Source organism: Panthera tigris, chromosome C1 (assembly GCF_018350195.1).
Source record: "Panthera tigris isolate Pti1 chromosome C1, P.tigris_Pti1_mat1.1, whole genome shotgun sequence".
In the NCBI taxonomy this organism is placed as follows: domain Eukaryota; kingdom Metazoa; phylum Chordata; class Mammalia; order Carnivora; family Felidae; genus Panthera; species Panthera tigris.
The window spans coordinates 5,291,322-5,314,458 of record NC_056667.1 but is presented as its reverse complement, the minus strand read 5'-3'; the positions used below and the strand labels follow the sequence as shown (position 1 = coordinate 5,314,458).

At 47.7% G+C, this 23,137-nt stretch overlaps 1 protein-coding gene across 7 annotated transcripts in view; it reads right to left on the bottom strand.

Annotated features, from left to right (window-relative positions):
- Positions 1-23,137, bottom strand: part of CAMTA1 (calmodulin binding transcription activator 1) — an 848,343-nt gene that overhangs the window by 19,620 nt on the left and 805,586 nt on the right. For all 7 annotated transcript variants that reach the window (XM_042994232.1, XM_042994235.1, XM_042994238.1 and 4 more), the window contains 8 exons: positions 11,363-11,514; positions 8,838-9,034; positions 8,381-8,459; positions 7,884-8,199; positions 6,922-7,445; positions 1,699-1,886; positions 979-1,225; positions 77-148 (listed from right to left, as the gene is read on the bottom strand). In XM_042994232.1, the coding sequence (XP_042850166.1) occupies positions 77-148; positions 979-1,225; positions 1,699-1,886; positions 6,922-7,445; positions 7,884-8,199; positions 8,381-8,459; positions 8,838-9,034; positions 11,363-11,514 (1,775 nt within the window). The remainder of the gene's footprint in view (positions 1-76; positions 149-978; positions 1,226-1,698; positions 1,887-6,921; positions 7,446-7,883; positions 8,200-8,380; positions 8,460-8,837; positions 9,035-11,362; positions 11,515-23,137) is intronic.

Below are 23,137 nucleotides of genomic sequence, written 5' to 3'. Positions count from 1 at the left end.
CCACATGCTAACATCCTCAGGGGCCTGTTGTTTGGACAAGGCGCACTTCCCACTGTGACCCAAAGCCGTGGTTTACCTGTTTGTATTTCCTGTAACAACGCTGAATGACGGCAGCAGCCACTTCTTGCTGTTCTCGCAAGGGTCGGCCCTTAAGGGTAAAGTGAAGCAAAACCACGATTTAGTGTAAGAAATTTCAACTTTTTTAAGACTTACATAGAACTGTTACTCACATGTAACTTTCTCCGAGACCCCAGGTTTACCAAAATACAGTGATAATCAGTTAGAAGCACAAATCAGGAAAAAAATGAATTTACAGAATAGATCTCCCATTCCTGCTTCTAAATAGAACTGTAATAGTTGGATGTTAGGAGGCCTAAAAGTCTTCATTTGCCAGGTATTTAACGAGTCAGGTATTGTACTATTTGTCCTTATGCGCTCTGCCAGATCTCCGTCATCGTTCCTAACCTAACCCGGGCTGCTCTACTGTGGGATCGATGATGATTGGCTTTTAACACCTATTCAGGGTGGTCAAAGGCTCCTTTGAGAATATGGAAGGCCACGGACCCTGTCCCACCAAAAATGCACGCACACAAGCTTCACCATAAAATTTTAGGAGTTCACGGGCCACCTACGGTCAGTCCCAGGCCTCCATCCAGTTAGAAATCCCTGCTTTGGGTCATAAATTCCTTGTGGTGGAGGTGTCAACTTACTCAATGTTAAGTAAAGGATAAATATCCATTATCACTGCCAAGAATAAACTGAGATGCTGACATCGCACTACTGATCGGTTTTATTTCACTGAGGCTTCTGAAAATTATTAATAATTTCCTGTGACATAGTAAGTCCAAATAACAATTCTATAGAATATATAGTGGGAGAAAAAAATGGCATCAGGTTTTAGTTTGGATGATTCTGACTTTCGTCTATTCTCCCCCACCTTACGAAACGTCACAACATCAGAGCGCTCTTCTACTCTACCTTGTATTTCCGGAAAGCGGTCTGGACAAGCCTGGCAGCTTCATAGAGTTCTCTCTGCTCGTGATCAGACAGAGTCAGCTGAGCAAATTCATTCTCAACCTTCTCACTGGTAGACGCGCTCAGGAATTCAGACCAATCTGCTGCTGAGGGGAGGCTGGGTTTCTCGAAAGCTATTTCACTGACTGGGGAGCCGACAGGGCTCAAGCTGGTATTAGAAGAAGGGGTTAGAGGCTCGTTATACGCACTTCTGAAACAAGAGGAGACACAAGGGAGAGAGACTGGTGACTGATCTGCATGACCCATTACATACTGAGTAAAGAGACAAGAGCCACTGCGCACCAGCAAGAGTATGCCTTCCTTCAGCACAGCGAGTTGCTAAACATCCTCTGTACTTGTAACTGTCCTTCAGTGAGTGAGTTCCTACCGAGTACCTGCTACGAGTTTAGCACGATGCTAAATACTAAGCCCACTGAAGACATTTTCCTGCCCTTGACGAAACTTCAATTGAACTGGGGGGAGAGAAACATCGTGGGACATGATCTCACATGCACAAGGGGAGAGAAGTCACGGAAGAGGTGGGGAAGAGGGACCTGAAAGTTTCCTTCCTTCCATCGGGAGGTCTCGTTATCACACAGCATTCATCAGACTGAATGAGCCTCCCACGCCCTTCTCTGAGCCCGGGAGTTCACGCTGGTCAGTGGCCCGCGGACTTCCACGGACCTGATCTGGGCAGCGCTTGGCAGACGATCGACATCGGCCAGGTAACTGGCCAGCCAGCTCATGGTACTGCTGATGGTGGCAGTGTCTGTTCTTTCCAAAGCCGAGGGCTCCGTGGGCACAAAACTCTCCTGCTTGATTCGATCAGGCGTGGCTTCGATGATGTGCTCTGCCAAGGTCATCATGTTTACCTGGAATCCGGAAGTCACAGAAACACGCATGTTAAAAGAGAACCGCAGACGTTATCCAGCACCCCCCCCCCCCCCGCCGACCCTGCCCACCCATGGGAAGAGAAACGAAGGGAGGGCGGGCCTCCACCTCCATCCGCTGGACCCCGGTATCACTGTAAGGTTTTACACAACTCACCCAAGTGTGCGGACGCCTGATTCTCTCCAAATCATAGTTTGGCCTGAAACCTTTAGTCAAATCTTAGGGGACTTCTGCCTTGTGCCTACTCTCCGCTCGCATCTAGGATCAACCACTTAATGGAACTGTCCCTGGGTACATGTTATCGTGGTGACTCTATGGGTAACCTAAAGGATGCCCCCTCCGCGCCCCCCCCCCCCCCCACCTCCCAGCAAGGCCTTGCCTAGAGACCCCCAGTCCTCTAGAGGGCAGCACCGAGCCAACCCGAGGGGACAGTTCATGGTTGACCTAAGCCAGTTAGATGATCCTCTGCTTGATTTCCCACCTTCCTGTGAACGGAAGGGAGGACATGGGACCCGCTTCTGGACAACGAGCCTCTCCAGACATCTGCTGCGGGGCTTGGGGCAAAGCTTCTGCTTTCCTGATGAACAGTATCAACACCCTGGGCTCGTCCCCTCCTCTTCCTGCCTTGACTACAGACAAGCTCCAGCACCCACGTCGTAACCGTGAAACAACACGCGCCAGGAGGAATTTCGCCAAAAAGGACAGAGCGCTCGGGGGAAAATCTCGGTCCCTGATGGCGTCACCGAGCAAATGAACCTGTGCATTTCTTGTCATGTGAGAAAAATAAATCATTAGGCTGCTGATACTCGCACCCCAAATACATTCCTAATAGATACAATTAGGGCTCCTCACTGAGAGTCTGCGCTGCCACGTATCTGATCAGACTCGGAGATATGGCCTTGTTTTTAAAAATTTCCTTGCACGTCTCTTGAAAATGGAAATTGAAGACAGCCGTTTAAGGTTTTAAGCGATTTTAAGGTGTTCTCCAGGGACCCATACAAAGGTGATAAAATGCTTATCTGACAACCTGAATGAACCTCAAAATCAGTACGCTAAGTGCAAGAAGCCACACACCGAAGCCTGCATATTTTATGATGCCATTGACATGAGATTTCCAGAAAAAGCAAAGCTCTGGGGATAGAAATCAGATCAATGGTTGCTTGGGGCTGGGAGGGGAGCAGAGGTGACCGCCAATGGGCACGGGAAACTTTCTGGGTGTGACGGAGGTACTCTACATGGGGCCGGATTCGCCACACGGGGCACTTAGAGGGGGCGGATTTTATGGGATGTTGAGTTAAAAACGTGGGTAATTTCCCAAGTTTTCAATAAACAAGAATAATTCTTGTGATAGGAATAAAAATGAAAAACTATCACTGCCTTTCCTTTCCTTCCATGTTGGCCTTTCATTTGCGACTTGAGCACCAGAAGTCCTACCTTGATTCGTTTTCCGTGAAAGTATTCGAGTATTTTATTACGAGCAAAGTGGAATTTCTGGAGACTCAAAGTTATAACTTTACATGTAGTCACCGCCCCCAACAATCCTTCATTTTATAAACACCTATCAGTGTAAGAACATCTTAGCATCACCACGACTGCCACGCTCTGGGATGCCACATGGCACGTTTTTTTTTTTTATCGTGAGGGCTGCAAAAAGCAAGGAAACTTAAATAACTTTAAGCAAAATAATAACGTGCTAAGCAGCGGGACCCAAAAAGTCATGTCATCCAATTCCACATTTCTCGTACTGTGGTCAAAGATAGCCTTTAAATGCGCAGCTTTGGGTTTTTGCTCAAATTCTCGCTGTGGTCTAGCGTATGAGCCATTTTCACAAATGTGTCTGGGATATGTAAAAAGAACAATTATATATACACATATATATGTTTGCTATGTTTATTAATTACATACATCTGCATAATTACATGCAAGCATATCCTGCATGAAATCTATCATATATATTAAATCTATGTATGAAAGCCAGCTTTCTAATTGTGTAGTTCCGTGTTTTTACATCATTTCTGTATCTACTTAATCTGACACATTCGGAGGCAAAGGTCAGTGGCACCTTAGGATTACGGGTAGGCTTCCACATGTCTTTGTATTTATTGGTTTTTGCTTTAACATCTAGAAGCTGTGTGCTTAGTTACACAGCAGTCCACCACCATAAGGGTTTTATCTTCTCCAACAAAAGGTACCTCCATACTGTGGACCTTGAATTGTGCTTTGTGTCTTTTTTCCTTTTGTACTCATTTGTCTTTTATATCTTTGTCAGTGGCTTCTGGGCTTTATGGCTTTGTTTTCATGATCTTCCTGTGTGATTTCATTGTAGTTCTGTCTTTTACAAACAGCATACAGTAGAGTATATTCTGCCGCCTTCTTTTTTTTTTTTAACCCAAACTGAGAATCTTTTAATAGAATTGTCAGTTGGCAAAGTGAGGAATGAATCGCGTTTGAAAATACTCCTGTAATTTTATGTTTTCTGCTTATTTCTGTTGTTGCAGTTTTTCCTGAACTTTTCCCCAAGTGGGTCACACTTTCCTTTTTTCCCCCCTTCCAATAACTTAGAAATTCTGTCACTTGTTTTTATGCAGTCTAGCTGATGTTAGGAAGCTGACGTTCCTGACAAGCGAATTTCAGCCTCCACTTACCTATCAATGACACGAGTGGAACGAAATCTGTGATCCTCCCTAAACAAGACAGCTGCTACAACACCCTTCACCCCACCTCTCTGGTGTTGTTAAAATAATCAGAGTATTAGTTATAGGTTAGTTTTAAAATATGACTCTTCCTCTATGTAAAGAATCCCTTCTTAACAAGTGCCTTGTACACACAGTCACGTTATCGCTAAGTACTCAGACTGATCAGTTTTAACTGGTTTTATTTTTCAGTCCTCCGTGAACTCCGCCTTGCCATTTCTTGAATTACTTCATTATTTTTCAATGGTATTTTTTCATTTGGTCGGAATACTTCTTGAGGCTGTTGCTTTTTCGTAGATACATGCTCTTGATTTAGCGGAATATCATTCTCTCAAGACTCAGTGAAAATGTAAAGTAGAATTTCTCGGGTTATTTTGTATTTCCTGCATCAATTCTGTTTTAGCAAAGGCCAGCTGCCACAAGGAGCTCTGGTACCCAAAGGCTATTAAACTTAAGTTCATTAAAATGATGTAAAATCAGAAATCCAGCTCCTGAGTCACACCAGCTACGTTTTCGGCACTAGGTACCAAACCGGCCAGGGGCTGCTGTAACGGGACATACAGACACAGAATGTTTCATTACCGCAGAAAGTTCCAGTGAACAGCACTATTCTAGATGCTCAACACGGTTGAGCTGCCAATTTTCACTGTCTGCTGATTTATTATTATGTTTACATTTATGTTTATAAATACTATCCTAGACTGCTTAGTACTGATACGTGGTATAGCCAGAGCCAGCAGCTGGTTGTGTAAATAAAGTTTTATTGGCACATAGCCACACTGACTCTTATTTATTTATTTAAAGTTTATTTATTTACTTTGAGGGGGTGGAGGAAAGGGGGCAGAACCAGAGGGAGAGAGCGAGAGAATCCCAAGCAGGCTCTGCACCGTCAGCACAGAGCCCAAGGCGGGCCTGGAACTCAGGAGCCGTGAGATATGACCTGAGCAGAAGAGTGAGACGCTCAACTGACTGAGCCACCCAGGCGCCCAACACTCTGATATTATCTAAGGCTGCCTTTGTGCTCTAAAAGCAGATTAAATAGTCACGACAGTCTAGAGGGTCCACGAAGCCTAGAATATTTACCATTTGGCCCCTTACGGGAAAACTCTGCCAACCCCTTACCTAAAAAATTCTTTGATTTCTCAGGCAGCCTCCCACGCCTGCAGGGGTCGGCAGGTCAGTGGTGGAACCCCCGGCCCACCCATGAGGAACGGGAGCACACGGGCTCTTCACTGTGCTCAAAGCGGGACAGAGGGGAGCTGCTCAGCAGCCGGACGTCTCCCCAGGAACGCTGGCCAGGACGGGGGACCTCCAGGCCCCTCCCTCCTGTGGCATTTCGACAGGCCTGGTGCCCTATTGAATTTCTCGTGGGGGTTTTTCCCTGTGACATTTGTTTCGGGTTCTAGAGGAACTTGGAAAGAGAGGAGGCCAAACTCCCACTCAGGCTGCTCATTTAGTCCTCCCCTAAAATACAGAAGGAATAGTTTATTTAGGGGCATTAGCTTGCTTAATAGCTTAACCTCAAGTTTACTTCAGTAAATACTCTCTTAATTTATTGCAAGCTTGATGCCCCAAGAGGATTCTGGAGGTGTTATTTTTTTTGTTTGTTTGTTTGTTTATTTATTTTTGAGGGGGTGGTGGGCAGAGAGAGAGGGAAACAGAGGATCCGAAGCGGGCTCTGTGCTGATGGCAGAGAGCCCGACGCGGGGCTTGAACTCACGAACTGTGAGATCACGACAGGAGCCGAAGTCGGACGCTTAACCGACTGAGCCACCTAGGTGCCCCAGGGATCCTGGCGTTTCTAGGCTTATCACAAGGACGGCCAATTATTGGCTCTAGGGCTATTTCGCTGCACCTCACGCCACATATGCTTTTACCACAGCCAGATGACAGCTGTGCTCATGTCACTTAGGTCATTTAAGAATCCTATCCACAGGCCTCCTGTTCTAGACGTTCCTGGGCTGTGACTCTATTAAACCGGTACTTAAATAGGAAACCAGTCTCCCCGGATGCAGAGGGAAGCGGAAGATGACTGGAGGGCCCCGGGTGAGCTCTGAGGAGCTGGTGGGAGGAGGGGAGGGCTCTGCAGAGAGCCAGGTCCCTGGCATTCAGGCCCCATTTACGACGTTGGATCCTCTGAATGAAAACGTGGCCCGAGCAGAGGAGACACCCCAACACTCTCATGAGTCAGAACACACTTCCAAACGTCTGCTGGTGAGCAAATCACACGACCTGCGGGAACCGGCTGTAAAGACGTGGGGGGGGGGGGGGGGCGTTCTGACGGCCACCCCGGCCTCTGCGGGCTTACCTGGTCCGTGCTTACCTGGATGTCATCCATGGGCTGTGTGCACTCCTCGCTCTCTGCACTATCACGGTAGGGCCCCATGTCTGTATTCACCACCTCTCTGTTAGCCATCATCAGGACACTCATTGGTTCCCGTGGACGCACCTGTGAAGGTGCGGCATCCTTTCCTACACTGGTCCCCTTCGGATTTCCAGTCACCTGTACTGTAGACACACCAATGTAAAGATCTTTGGGACTCCACTTTACTACGGGCTGAGATCCAGAGGCTTGGAGTCGTGCAGTCTCTGGAACGGGAGGGGAGGTTTCCCGGACGCGGTCCCTCACTCCTTCACTGGGGCTGATTGTCTCAGGGACACACTGCTTAGAACTAGGGCTCTGCTTCCTGATATTTGGCTGTTCCAGACTCAGTGCAGTGGAGAGCAGTTTCTGCTGCCTTGCCTGGAAGGACTCAGGGTTCAATTTATGCTTTTTGGGAGCTGGATAATCTTTGTGGCTCTCACTGCTGTAGTAATTAGAGGGTTCAGAACGAGGTCTTCTCAGCTCTGAAAAGTACAGTAGAAAGGACAGTCAGGACAGGCGATAAAGTTAGGAACCCTAAAGAATTAACACTTTCTCTATTGCCTGAGAGACACAAAGTGCAAAGCGGGAACTCAAGATGCGTCCCTAACATTTAAATATTCCCCAGCAGCATATACTGTATTCAGTCAGTCCTCCAAAATCTGTGTTTCTTTCTTAAATGGACACAGATTTTTTTTTTTCTACTTTCTGCATTTATTTCTGGGAGGGGTAGGGGGGAAGCAGTAGGCATTCTTACAGCTAAAAGAAAAATCGGAAACATAAAAAAAAAAAAACCCCAAAAAACCCCAAAAACCAAACCCTTAAACGTATGTGAATATCCTGTGGACTTTTCTGAGGGTTGCTGCACGAAAGCAAATGGGAAATGTGCCAAGTTCCGAGATGTAATCATTTTGCATTTTTACCTGGATTGGTACTTGCAATGACGGTGACTCCTTTGGGTACTTCCGGTGAGTGGATGGCTTCACTGTGCCACTGGGTCATCCAGCTATCTGTATTGGGCTCTTCGCTCGGAGGACAGTGGATTCTGGGGTTCTGTCCAAGCTGAGCCTGCTCATCTCTCTGCAAGTGCTCCAGACACTCCGCTAATTTCACATGACCCCTCGACCTGGCGATCCCCAAAGGCAGCCTTCCTAGAGAGTCCGGAATGGAGATGGCCCGACGGTCCCACTTGTACAGCACGACAGCAGCCTCTAAGTGCCCGAGAGCACACGCCCACATCTAAAACAAGGAAAACAGCAAGCTTTCTCAGCACAAGTTAAAAAACATCCTCCGCTTTTGCTATTCCCGCCAATGGACAAGTTGGTCCTTGCTGACCATCTCCATGGGGCCATAAGACCTTACCACATCCCCATGCCAGTTTAGAAAAACGGCTCAGGGATTAAATGAACCCATGCCTTACCAGAGGAGTACAGGAGAAGTGGTCCACATTCAAGGGGTCAACTTCCAGTTCCAAATCGATGCTATCTGCGTGCTTTGTGCTGTAAGGGATGGTACCAGAAATTACCGCACGATTAATCAACGTCCAAGAAATACCAGAACGTTATCAAACCCACAAAGATGAAACCAAAGTGGGCATCCAACATCCCTGATGTGAAGAAGATAGAGTCCCTAATTTCACAGGGCGGTTCGGATTATGAGCCCCGAGGAAAGCAGAGAGTGCAACGTCTCGCTCGCCATTTCTTGGGCAGAAGTTCGTGTAAGATTCCCTTGGGAACTGTCCTCCGAGAAAGCCCTTTGCTCACAGGCTGTCAAGCTCACTGAATGGCCAGATTTCTCTCCACCAGTGGAATCGCCCAAGAGGAAGGTGCGAGCTGACGGGCAAGGGTGCCCACTAGCCGTCCGCACCGCGGCCTTACCGCCATTTGATGAGGGTCTGGATGAGGGTGGCGTAGCCCTGGGCAGCAGCCAGGTGCAAGAGGGTCATTCCCCGGAAAGTCTTTGAGTGGATCAAGTGCTTGGACTTGGCCCAGCAGGCGCGGCTCATCATCTTCTCACACACGACAACCACACGGCTCTCGAAGCAGCTGCCCAGCGTCCCGGGGCCAGAGGCACACTAGGAGGAGGAAGTGTGTGTTACCACCGCGGACCCAGGGCCCTCCGCCAAGTCAACCTTTTCATGTAGGAGAAACAAAATGCTTTACGATTAGCCGCTCAGAACAGGAAACACAAAACCGTGCACAAAGGGGCATCGCGAAACAGACTAGAATGCGCGAGCTTCAGCTCGGCGGCACGCATCCACGCGTGTGGCACGGGGTGACCTTCCGTAATGCTGAGAACACCGGAGTCCACTACAGCTGACACGCGGATTATGAGCATCATGCTGATCCGTTTCGGGGAAAGCATACACCGCTAAAAAAGTGCCACTAGCCTCCAGCTGAAGTACACGTTGTGGACCGTAGACTACTAGGAGAGAAAAGCAGGGTGGCTGTCCCAATTCTGGCATCTGGGGACACACCCAGACCTCTGCCTCCCTGCTCCTCCCGAAGGAGAATTAAGTCACTTAGATGGGGATCTTTTCTCCCCCCCGCCCCGCAAAGAAGCACTTTAAAAAGTCTAGTGACGATCCCATCCTTTGGGGAAAGCTTTAGGGACCTTCAAATCTAAGTGATATTAATAACGATAGAGGCACACGGGGAAGAGAAATTCACTAATTTTAATTATGGCTTTCTTCTCTCGATTCAGGTAAAGCAAGAAACATAAAATCGAATGTAGTAACCTCAACAGTTTATCTGAGTCTCTGTGACGGCAGTTCTGTGTTTAACAACCTCCCCAAATAAAGGATACTTCTAGCCTGATTCTTATTTCTGGTATTATTTAGAAAGTCTTTTTTTTCCAGCAATAAAGTCCACAAAATTCAATTACTATGGAAGTACTGTTGTTCCTTCTTTTCAGTCTGGAAAAACACCTTGCAAAAATAAAAAGGTGGGTGACCGATACACTGTCATCCTCGCCAGAGCTGTCAAAACATCTTAAAGGTGGGTGATCCCAACGTGCGGAAGGACGACCTTGACTCGGAAAGGACAGGCAAGAGCTGCTCCCGACGCATCAGAGAGACATATTCATGAGCACGTGAAAGTTACGGGTTAGTGAGCAGGGAGGGAAATTTTTTTGCATTCACAAAAAGAGCTGCATTTGTATCACGAAAGGTGGACCCAGATATGTATCGAGGCCACCTTAAATTGACAGAAGAGTCTTCAATAGCAGTTAACACGGGATCAGGTTGTAGTAGGCCAGTTACCGAATGGTTGAGCTGTAAAAGGACAGTATATTCCATTCCCTTGATGCAAACTCTGGTGACAGAAGGTTTTCATGGGAATCCCTGATTTGAGCCATGAGATACAACAAACAACGATTACTTCTTTTCTAAAATGTAGGAGTCTAGGTGAACAAGAAGCCTGTTGTGGCCTTAATAATATTTTACTGTGCACCAAGTCTTCCCTTGGACTTCTGAAGGCAGGTAAGAAATAAGAACATTCGGGGAAGAAGGGGTTGTTTGGTTTTGGGGTGTGGTCCATAAAATGCTTCGGTTTCAAAATATTAACATTTGGTATTAAAACATTATTAACACTTGATATTTACAAGGAACATAAAACTCAACACGTTTCACTTAAAAATGCAATTGTTCACAGGAAATCATCATTAATCTTGAAGAAAGAGGGGAAAGTGCTCGGGGTTTGCAGGGAATAATAACTCAGTAGGAGAGAGAGAGAGGGGAATGCTATCCATCCTTTGAAAATTTGTCTCTAGGGTCTCCTGAAAAATAATTTCTGCCCAGGCCATTTCTCAAAATGAGACCCGTAAATAAAACTTATATAAAGCCTTCAAGACTAATGGGACTCTAAAAAAATATTTAGTGACGTCCCTGCATTTGGCCAATTCTTCCTGGAATTTATGAGAAAGCAGATGTGAAACAGGATAGCAGGGCTAATGTGGTCCGACACCAAGTAATTCCAGAAACAGCTTCTCTGGGAGCTTCTGATATTGATCTTCTTGACTTTATAAAAGGCTTTATGAATGGCCGAGTTGGATCATGCTTTATATTTATATTTAAAATAGATATGGAATCCACAACACAAAATAGAGTCCAACTGAACTCTGAGTCGCCACTGGGCCTGTTTTCTAAGTGGATGTCCTCGAGCCACACCGCCAGGCAGCAGCGCTGAATTCTGGGATCGGCAGCAATGATTTAAGGCTCAGGGAGGTCAACAACCGAGAAGCCCCACCGTTCAAGGCTTCTGTTATTACACAGATTTCAAAATTTAGGGGCACGGGATTATAAAGCACTCCCTGGGACTAATCCAGGAATGACACCAGCACCAGACAAGGGACTTGTGATCAATAAAGCACAGAGTGAAAGGTGATGGTCAGTGCACGCCCGTACCTGAGCCTGGCTTCCTCCGTTCCCGCTCCCGTTTCCCCCTCCGCTGCTGCCTCCTCCGCTCCCCTGTTTGTGCTGCTGGGACCCCGTCATCTCCGCCATCCTCCTCTCCATCTGCTCCAGACGTTCTAGGATGGACATCCTGAACTGGTTATCTAGGGCAGAACAGGTGATAGTGAGGTCGTGTTCCAGAAGAGCAGTTAACACGTGGCCTCGTCAAGCTGCAGGACCGGCATCCGAAACACCATCATCAGCCTAACCAAACCACACAGGTCCGTCCAGGCCAGATTTCTCCAACGTGGCAGTGAATCTCACACCTCACCCAAGACCTGGGGCATCTACGGTGGCCCAAAGCTCTCAGCTAAAGGAACAGAAAATCCCTTTTTGTCAAAGTCCTGGTTTCCGGTTCCTGGCACCCCATCTCTTTGCCAAATTCCCCAACGGAAGCCTTGGAGAGATCTGATGGGAGGCCCCTAGAACAAATAAATGAAATGAATACGATTTAAATCAGTGGAAGAGAGGGAGATGTGTGTGTATAAAAGATACACGTACGTAAATATATGTACTTTTTAGAGTAGTATCTGTTTTACCCAAATTAAAAAAAAAAAAAAGATTTCATCTGTTGATCATTTGCTGGCTGAGACCCTTACACATGTCCCTTAACGCGTGACAGTCTTCTCAGAGCCCAGTGCAACTAGGTGCTTCACCCCTAAGAAAAACATCAGGCCGTCACCGTCGGAGCTAGGACTGTAACTCAGAGAGGCCTGTGATTCTGTACCACGGTACTGAGATTAGAATCTCTCTCTCCCTCCCCATTCACGCATTTATACCCACCTGTGTGCACACACGCAGACACACGATTTGGGCTGCATGCAAACACGCGAGAAGGAGCTAAGACCATTATGAAACTCATTAGCACCGAAATTTATTCAACAAATTTTAAATAATGCTGTGCCAGATAGTAGTAAACCGGTCAGAAAAAGGCCTCTTCCTGCTCTAGCAGGGGAAGCAAACAGGATAATGTGAAGAGGAACCATAGGGCGGGACTACAATTTATATGAGTCTGGAAAGGGGCCACTTGAGTTTCACCAGAATAGAAGGAGCCAGGTCTGCAAGAACTGGAGTGAGTTACTAGCAAATGCAAAGGCCCTGAGGCAGGGCATTCAAGGAACCGAAGCCAGTGGCTGGACCACCACAGAGAGGAGAGCAGAAGGTGAAGTCGAAGAGGGGGGCCAGGACCAGACAGTATGTACTTAAGAACCCTGACAGAGGAAGTGTACAACTTTGAACAAGACCTTAAGTGCCTCAGTTTCCTCACCTCTCAACTGGGGATGGTAACTGTACTTACCTGAAGGCTTGTCGTGAGGATGAAATGAATATTTGCCAATGCTCAGAACATATAAGTTCCAGATACATGTGTTAGCCATCATCATCATCATCTTCGGGCAAATGAATTCTCTAGGAATTGACTGAGCATCTGTGACAACCTATTTGTCCCCCAAATTGTTAAAGGCGTAACTGTTTTCCAAAATACAACCATCCGAATCGTGAAAAGGAAGAATCCAGAAGTGTTCGGTCAGCGTGCCTGGCCGTCCTCACTATACAACCCGACACCGGTGAATGATGCTTACTGATCCTACAAGAAATAAAACAGCAGGCGGACTAACACTTACAGAGTGCCAGCCACCGTTTCCATCACTCTACAAATATTAACCCATTTACTCTCTACAGTAATCGTGAGGTCGGTACTGTTCTTACCCTCTTTTCACAGAGGGGAAAACTGAGGCGGCGGGGAGGGGGGCTCTCCGGCTCAGGGGCCTGGAGCTTAACCACTATATGACACGAGTATGAGACCTTGTGGGAAGAGAAGAGACACAGGAGTCAGGTTCACCCCTGGGAAGAGAACATTTTCTTGCAGTAACAAGGCAGTAGATACGTGTTTCACAGGAAAATTTTCAGGACCGGGTGTCAAACTGGTTCCACTTTACTAAACCACAAAGCCAGAAGGGGAAGACTGCTGTTCAAAAAATCGTGACATTATTTTTTAATAAAGCTATTTCCGGGAACAACACTAAAGGAAAAATCCTTCCCCTTTAAAAGTGACAGACGTCTTTGTGCCAAGTGTGCACTCACACACACACACACGATCCACAAACACCAAGGCCCCTGCTGCTGAGCATCTCGGTGGCCCGGTCACCAACAGACAGGGACTCCAAGTGGGCACGGCATGCGCTTGCACAGTCGTTGCCATCCTGTGACCCTAACGGAAGACACGAGATGCCTTCAGGGGTGGGACTGAGTCCTAACAGCCTGCCCTCTCCGTTAGAAGAGGGACACTTTGCAGAATGAGGGACTCTCTTATTTGGAGCCCTTCCAAATGAAGGGGATGAGGAATCTTCCCCTTCAATTAGCTGGACTCCAAGGAGAACAGCGCATTTTCCTTGTGGAGCTCGCATCAGCTCTCCCTGCACATTCCCCGCCGTGCCGTCCATTCAACCACCTGCAGATCCTTCGGCGTCCCACCGAAACGGGGGAAGCGTCTATAGCCGCCTCCCGACAGTTTCTTCTGCAAGCCCACATAACTTGCACCTGTTAAAGGCGTGTTCAGAATCCATTTCACTTGTTTCGAGCACTTGTTTGGAGCCTGGTGGCCAACAACAACCTGCCATGTCACGCAGAGGGGCAGAAGGGCACAGGGAGCAGCGCCCAGCTGTGGGCCGCCCTGGCGGGGTGCTCGCCCGGCCACCTGGCCCCATGGAGGTGGCTCCGTCGTGGTGGCCGCAGTGCCACAGTGAGGTCAGCCTCTCGTGCCCGCCCGTCTCCTGCCCAGCATGGAGCCTGCAGAGACAGACCCTCCCTGAGGTCACGGAACACAGACCACGGCGTCTCCAGATCAAAACACTAACAGTCACCGTGACTCTGTGACCGCCACCAAGGTTCCTGCGTGCTTTTGATCTGGGCTGTGTTCAGCGCCATCCCCATGCAGTTAGCTCGTTCACGTTATTAAGCTGCTCCAAGAAGCACTTGGTGAAGATACTCAGAAGCAATTATTTGCCTCTTAACAAAATTATACCATACATAATGGCATCTCTGAGCCTCTCAACTCCAAAGGGGGAAGGCAGTGATAATTAATAATAAGAAACAGCCTCGAATGGAAATGATTGATTGAGCCGGCAGCCCGTAGAGCACAGACCTGATTGTACTGTGTTGACCGAGACTCAGAAGAGACCTTCTGATCACACTTCCTTTCCTCTGAGCAGAGCCAGCACCCAGCTCCATCCACAGAGCTCACCCGGTGGATGAAGTGATGGCCTTCGCGGGTCCATTACTGGCAAGTCAAAAGCAACGACTTTGTGCTTGCTTTGGTGGCACAGTTTTGGGGTGGCGTGGAAACCGTATTGTAAGATACTTGGCAAATGCAGAGCTATACGTATGGCCTGGAGTGTATATTATGATTGATCACAGCAGAAGGGGAATAGAATTACTTAGAGGCAAAAAAAAAAAAGTTCTGATTAGGTTAGAGTAAAAAAGTAGATTTGGGATTCACTTACGCGCACGAACATTTACTGAGCACCTACCACGTACCAAGCACTGGGGGTGACGTGAACATTAGTGAACACATCCGTGCCCTCGTTTGTTGGCTAACGAGTAATTTCCGCAATCTGAATAGACTGGATTTTTAAACGAATGTGTGGGAGGGAGGGGTGAGAAGAGAGAAAACAAAACATGTGTAGCTCTAGCGGGCTGATGAAGCTAGCCTCAGCTCTCTCCCATGAAGTTTCGAACAAAGCCAGCAGTGACTCAGCTTTGAGGGATTCCCAGCCCCTTGTCCTTAGGACAGTTTGAGCGAAGCGACCCCGCTAGTCCTCCGTGAGCCCAAGGCTACGGGGACAGCACGCCAAGAGCACCTGTTTCCCGAGCACTGTGGACTCTGGGGGTCCCGGTGAGGAAAGCCGGCTGTTCCACGAGCTCCCGCCTGGTCGGCCCCCCGGCTCTGAGTTCTTGTCTAGAAGTGTCAGGGCTCTGTCTGCCTCGCCCAAAGAACAAGCTGCTGCTTACACAGAAGGCTCTCCCACTCTTCCCCTTACCCCTTGGAGAAGTGTGGACAAGTCACATTACAACCCGTGGCTCTGAAGACTGGGGCAAGGCAAGGTCCGCACAGCAGCTCCCTCCTCCCCGGGGGGAGAAGCTCCGGGTGGCGCGGGCGTCCCTCCTCCCGTGGGGGAGGGTGTGCGCGCTGCCCACGGTGCTGGTCCCTCGCTGCGGATGCCGCCCCACAGGAGGCTTCCGCCCATCCAGCGGTTCCCACACCCGAGGTGCCATCAGAATCCCCAGGAGGGCTTCTTCAAACAGAAGGGTGGGCCCTGTTCCCAGAGTCTGTTTTACTTCGAAGGCCAGGCTGTGCGTCTAGCATGTTCCCAGGTGACGCTGAGGCTTCTGGTCCGGGGCCACCCTCGGGAGCCGCCGCTCTGAGCCCCCACCTCCTTCCTCGAGAACGAGCCCTCCGTGCACCTGCGTGCCCGGCCGCACGAGACATTAGCTCCTGCGAACGACGCCAGGCCTGGCCGCACGAGCTGTGTCGGCAACCCTGGGCCGCACGCTCCCTTCTCACGCGCGCAGCCGAGTCCGACCCGGCTGAACTTGAAAACTATTCAAAATCTGCCCACCTGCGCCGCTCTCCGCAACGAATCAGACACCACTTTGTCGCGCCCGTCGAATCTTACCTCCTCGCTGCTTGCTGCTTTCTTCTTCTCCCGGCTGACGAGCTGGGGTGTCTTCCCACGGGTCTGCCTCTGCGCCCTGCGGGTCTCTAAAGCGGCCCGTTTACCTGCATGGTTTCGGGGAACGAGGACTCTGCGGCGCCACACAGGTCCTTCCCACGACATTCAAGACACACGCACACGCATGCCTGCGCCCCAGACAGGAAGTAAAGAGTTCCGATGGCTCTGCAGCGACAGTCTGGCTCGTGATTCATTCAGCCTCTTCACGAGCCCGTCCCGCACCCCTTTTAGCAGAAGCGGCATTTTTAGACCGGGCAGCTGTGACAGGCTGCAAGGAACACGGGACAGAGCCGAGAGCTGCAGGGTTAGTCCTGTGGCCGCGTGACTTTCAAATAATGACCACTCTGCACCTCAATTTTCTCTCGTGGAAAGAGGAGATATCACCATCCTTTTGTTCCTCGTGGGGATGGGATAAACTACTATAGGACATTTTTTAAAGTGGTAAGGCTTTCTTTACCCAGTTATACCAATGGGACCCCCCCTTTTTTTTTTAAAGGCATCTTAAAGATTTTTAAGTAACCTCCACACCCAACGTGGGACTTGAAATCACACCCCCAAGATCAAGAGTTGCATGCTCCACTGGCCAAGCCTGCCAGGAGCCCCTAAAAAATGCATTTTTGAAAATTTTGGATACTTTTAGATTTACAGATGAGTTGCAGTAGTATGCCTCCCATAAACCCTTTGTCTGGTTTCCCTTAACACCGACATCTCACGGATCCACAGTGCACCCGTCAAAACTCAGACACTCACTGGTACGTCACGACGAGCTCAGCTACAGACTTGAAACAGACTTGCTGTGACAGTTAACGTCCCTTTTCAGCTCTGGGATCCAGCTGCAGGCGCCACGCCACCTCTGGCTGTTCCACGCCCTTCCTCTCCTCGGCTGTGGCGATCTTCTCTATGGCCCTTATTTTCACAGCGTCCGTGGTTTTGAGGAACACCGGACACGTGCTTTGTAGATGTCCCTCTATTCAGGTAGTCTGATGTGTTTTCTAATGATCGGACGGGAGTCATGAATTTTCAGGAAGAATATCACAGAGGCAAGGGCTCGTCATATGACACGGGTAGTGTCTGATGTCCTGCTCATGCGGACCCTGATCTTTGGTGCAGGTAGGGTCTGCCAGGTTTGCTCTGATAAAGTCACAATTCTTCTGTTTCCATACTCTATTGTTTGGAAGTACGTCAGTGAGTCCAGCCCACACTCAAGGAAAAGGGAATAAAGCTCTACCTTGTGGATGTGGGTGGGAGTATCCACATATATTATTTGGAGTGCTCCTATAAGGAAGATCTGTCTTTCTGAGTTTGTTTGTATCCATATAAGCCATTTATTTATATCCACAAACACTTTACACTTTGGTCACAATCCAATACTAGGTTAGCTTATTGCTCAAACTGTCCCGGCTTTGGCCACTGGGAGATCTTTCAGGCTGGCTTCTGTGTCCCTCTGACATACCCCCAGCCTCTTCCCTTCTTTTTCGAGTACTTCCTTACTTTCTGGCATTATAAGATGCCCGGACTCCTCTTTTATTTTCCCTGTCCCAGCCCTAGAGTCAGCAATCTCTCTAAGGAGCCCTGGTTTCTTTTATTGGAGGATGGCATTTAGAGGCCAAGGTCTGGCTGCTGGGTGTGCTCGCTGCTCCTGGGGCGTCTCACCGCTGCTAGGCCCTCCCAGCGGAAAGAGCAAGGCAACACACGTAAGTACAACCCATGTATGCACACACATCTACAATTGTTCTGAATCTATCTATAATACGCTGGAATAAAATAAATGTGAGTCCATACGGACATCCCTACCTCTAACAGAGCACTGCGGTGCCCATTCTAGCCTTCTGGGGGGTACTTTAAATGTAGGTAAGATAACTAGGGGTTACTTAGATATAATAAACCCGTGTATTAAATACTGAAATCTTTACTGATGTATTAAACTACAAAAAAGAAACCTGTAGGCCTGATTTCTGCAACTCAAAAATACAGGTTCAGAACCTATCACAGTAGTTTATTCGACGACTACTGTTATACTCCAGTTCTTAGAGCTTCCCAACAATATTACAAAACATACAGAAAAAATACTCATAATCCCAGAACAGCTCTGAGTATTACAAAGGTCAAGATGAAGGAACATTTCCAGCCAGTCACCGGCCCGAGGGTCACTGAATGGTTTGCTGAGGCTTCATATCCCCTTTTCCCATGCTGGGCTCACCGTGTCCCAGCCTCCCGTGTCACACAGCACAGCAGCAGTCACGGGTCATCTTTTCATCTTTCTTTGACAGGGATTCCCAACCCTCAAAGGGACCCGTTTTAAAATGTCCCAAATTAATATTTCCCTAAGAATGAAACGTTCCGAAACAATACCGAAATTTTAAAGACAGAGAAACTTTGATGAAGTCGGACTTCCCACAGTGTGTTCTAAGTTTAGAAAAGTTTGGCACTTGCTTCTATAAAAGTGCAGGATCCCAAGTATTTGAGGATCTGATGTAAGAAAGTGTCTACTTCAGGAAAGCAGCTACTGGCCAGACTTCCCAGGCTCTTAGCACTCAGCTGTACCTACTGTTTCCTCTAGATTCCCTCTCTGTAAGTCTTGGAAGCTAACACATTTTCTGGGCCGCATTGAGCAATACACCCTAGGGCAAGTTTCTGACATGATGTCGATAATCTAGTTTTAAAAACTTAAATCCCGCCCCTTCGACCTACAAAATAAGATTGAAGATCTTTGGCATGGCAAAGAATACTCTTTACCGACTGTCTCGGGTTACTTTTCAGGGACTCTCTCATCACTCACTCTTCTTCAGTCCACCGTGAGTTTGATGTACCTTTAGACCTTTGGGCATGCCGACTTCTTCCCGCGTCCACCTGGTGAGCTGTCTGTTCTTCAGAGTGTGGCTTACACATCACTTCAGTATTATTACTGAACATCTACAGTGGGCCGTTGCAAATGTATTGTTTCTAGTCCTCAAAAAAAAAAAAAATGAAAGAAAGCTTTTCCTCTTCATTCTACAGATGAAGAAGCTGAAGCTCGGCCATGTGTTGCTTGCCCAAGGTCATGCTGCTTGTAAGTATCAGGGCAGGGATTTGAACACAGGCAGGACTCCAGATCCATGCTCTTTCCACTGTGCCCGGTGAACCTTCCTCTCTTGCCCTGGGTCCTAATGGTACTTAGCAAACGAATGCCGAGTCGTTTTCCTGTATGGGCCATTTCTACCAGAGGGAGCTTTCTGAAAGCAGGGAGCTTGCTTGGATCCCTGGCACCAGATACAGAGTGGGTGCTCCGTCAGTGGAAAAGAATTGTTATTTTCTAATGCAAGCTTCTTCTGGAAGCTGACTTACTGACGTCATCCAAACTCTGGGGCAAGGGCTCTGAGCCACCTCTGTCAGCCCCAGTGGACTCCAGGTGGCTGTGGACCCATCAGTAATCTACCACTTGGTCCGGTGGACAGACTGGTCAGAATGATCACAACCCAATGGAACTGACTTGAAAGCACACGAGAAAGCTCTAGGGGTCTCCTTGGCTGGCTGCTGCTTCCTTTCAGCTCAGGTGAGGAAGTGACGTCACTGCAGTGTGTCGGTGCGAGACTCTGGCAGAAGAGCTGAGACACAGCTGACTTCTTTACAGACACAAACTGTGGTTTCATAGCAACGTCACTCGTTATCCACTGAGCTTCACGTTAAAAATACAGACCCTCCCCCCCCTTCTTTCATATGTGCCTACCTTCCCCTGGCCAAATGGGATCTCTGGGACACAAAGGGCTGGGCGCACATCTTGTGGAAGGAGTGTCTGTAGTTTGTAACAAAAGCACTTCCCAAGTTTGTCAGGTTGGGTTGTTGTATAAACAGGACATTTTTAGTGTCTTAAAAAAAAAAAAAAACACTTTCTAGAACAGCCTCGTGAGGTATGCATGGACCTGAACACCTGAAAATCAGCTAACAAATAATACCTGCAAACACGAGAACCTGTTGCCACAATTGCTCTATTGGAGTCACCTTGTTGCCAGAGTAGAAGAGAAAGTTTTGCCTTGGCAGGTAAATGAATGAAGGAGCAATCATCAAATACCACCTGCTATTTTAAAACGCGTTATTTGTAGCTCAAGTGCACATGTGCCCTCCTGTTGCTATTTGGATTGGGAACGAGAGACTGTCTCTCATTCCATTTGCAGCTCTTGGCCACGCTGGCAGGAGAAGCTCATGAAGCAAAAGGAGGTATGACTTGAACTATTTCTGTAGGGACTGCTGCTTAGGAAGTCTCCTAAATTTTTCAGGAAGCTCGGAAAGGCAGGGAAAATGAAGTCACTTAATTCCTTCCCAGAATAAATGGGGCCACCAGAGCACATTAAGCTGTCCTCTCCAGCAAGCCATTTAAGATGTCCAAGTGCAAAGGGAAGGGTAAGGGCCGGACAGAGATAAGGCACAGGCTGTACCACTCTGATTTTCCAAAGCAATGGCTAAATTTAGCCTTAGGGGAAAAAAAAAAACACCACCCTGCGTACTCCACTTTTTAAAAACTCCCCAACTCTATATGCCAAGACAAAGGGAAATTAGCAATTCTTCTTAGACTTTCTTCATTGGCATTGACTTTGGATTCGTCGTTCCTCTCCACGGTCTGTGTTTCACGCTATTCAGTCGTGGAAGCGCCAAGGAAAATGGTTTAGGATGCTGCTAAAACAACAGCGATTAGGAAACGGAATGTTACAAGGGGGCATAGCAAACCCGTCATGATTTCTCCCTTGAGCTCTTTCAATGCCAGAGCTTGAGGCGCAGGAGGACAGAGATGTCAAACCTATTCTCCAAGGACACTAAGGCTGAGCGGAATGCCCTAGGAGCTCAGCTATATCACAACACGCGGGAAGCACGCGAGAGCACCCCAAATCATGCAGGAGCCGACTGTGTGGTCAGAAAAGCAGCAAATCCAGCTGGAGTTCGACGTAGTAAAACTGCAGCTGGTTGGTGCCAGAGCAAAGGAAATCAGGACCTCTGTCGCAGATTCGACACCTACCTTCACAGCCTACGAAAGAGAAGAACATTTCAGGCTTGCTGACTTCAAAAAGCCACAAATTTGGAGGACACTGCCTCAACAGTTCCAGCACACGGTGGAAAGAAGAAATCTCACAAGCACAGACGGAGATGTTCTAAAGCAGTAAGAGGAGAGTGGATGGAGACCTGGGGAGCATATCACCACTCAGACTAAGGAGGTTTTTAAAGAAAAAGTGCCGTAATGAGACTCGGGGACAAGCGACAATGTCCCTCACCTGGACGCGAAAAAGGTGTGACAGTGGAATGGCATTTAAGTGCATACGGGAAAATGGGAAATGACAACCCTAACACCTAAGAGCTGACAGCGCAGAAAATGCACAGGAAGTGTCAGGAGGCAAGAATACTTTAATTAGCCACCAGCAGGTTGATCTGTGGTGCTCGGCTTTAGCGACAAAAACTCCCCAACACCTAAAATGCTTTGGGAAGAGCTACGGAACAGCAGGATCGTTCGCAAAGGTCTACTCGCCAAGGCTCCACTATGGCACTGGTCTGCTACGGTTCTGCAGAGGTAACAGCGAACAAGAAAACTCAAGACGTTGTAGCGGCCGCCGGGGATACAAAAACCAGTAAGGTGTGAGCCTCTACCTCCAGAAGCTCAGTCGGATAGAAAAGTAAGGAGAAATCGTGTGAGCTCTACGAAGCTACACTCGTTCTGTTCACTGCGATACTCCCGAGGCCTAGCGGGATGGCCGGCACACAGGAGGTTCTCAACGTGGATTTACTGAATAAGTGACTTAATTTCACCTGTTAGAAATATGGAATGTGAGTTTTAAGAAGGACAAGGCGAAGGGCAGCATGCAGAGCAAAATATGTTTCCATTAGTCATTTCTATGATGCACTTTTCTCCAGCCAAGTTATTAAAAGTGGTCCTTTCCCTTCTCACGGGGCTACCTTTTACCTAATCAATCCCATCAAATGTATCGGGGACCAGGCAATCGAAAACAGGCAAAATATCTAATTGAGACTGGTATACAGCAATAACTCTTACATTTGGCAGTTTTCACCTCAGAAGTAGCATCCCAGAACGAGGTCAGGTGGAGACAGTGTTGGCGGCGGGGGTGGGATGGGGGGCGGGGGGGGGGAGAAGGGGGAAAGGAGGGGAATTGAAAACTCCATAAAAAAGAAAACTTTGGGGGGGCACCTGGCTGGCTCAGTTGGTAGAGCATGTAACTCTTGATCTTGGGATCATGAGTTCGAGCCCCACACTGGGGGTGTAGAGATGACTTAAAAAAAAATTAAAATCCTAAAAAAAAAAAAAGAAAAAGAAAAATTTTGCTAGTAAGATGTGCTACCTGGTACCTAGAGAAAAGAAGAAACAATCCTGGCTGTTTCTAGCTAATACTACTAATCATAATAGAGGTTACTTGCCCTGAGTTCCTGGTGGTTTTCAATATCTGAAAAGCCATGAATTTGGGATTCTAGCTGGAAGAGTCCTTCTCTGTTTCCAACTCCTCCATACATTATTTAGACGCCTGCTGCTGGCGATGCTTTGCTCTCAGAACTGCAGGAATGCCATCTGCACAGACGTTCCCAACTGTCTTGCCTACTCGTGAGAGTTCAAGCCCAAGATGTTCCAAACATACGTATTTTTTTGTAAACACTGGATTCTCCATAGAGACTTCAGTTCTAGAACTTGAAAGTTTATTAACTCCGATAACACTTTTTCATAATGCCGTGAGATTTTGTAAAAATCTGGAACAAATACAGGTGAAGACATCCTTTCCAGGTTACTAGACGGAAATGTATATATTTTAAAGGAAATGTATATATTTTATGCATATATTTTAAGTATGTATGTATTTTAAAATTTAAAGGAAATGTATATATTTTAAAGGAAATAGCTGTATTACTTTAAAATACTGGACACATTACAAAGTAGGTCTTGATAGACAAAATGATTTAAGAATACTGTTTTGCAATTTATCATAGGCCTGACAATAGAGAATAAAACATTTTAAAAAATTCAAGTTAC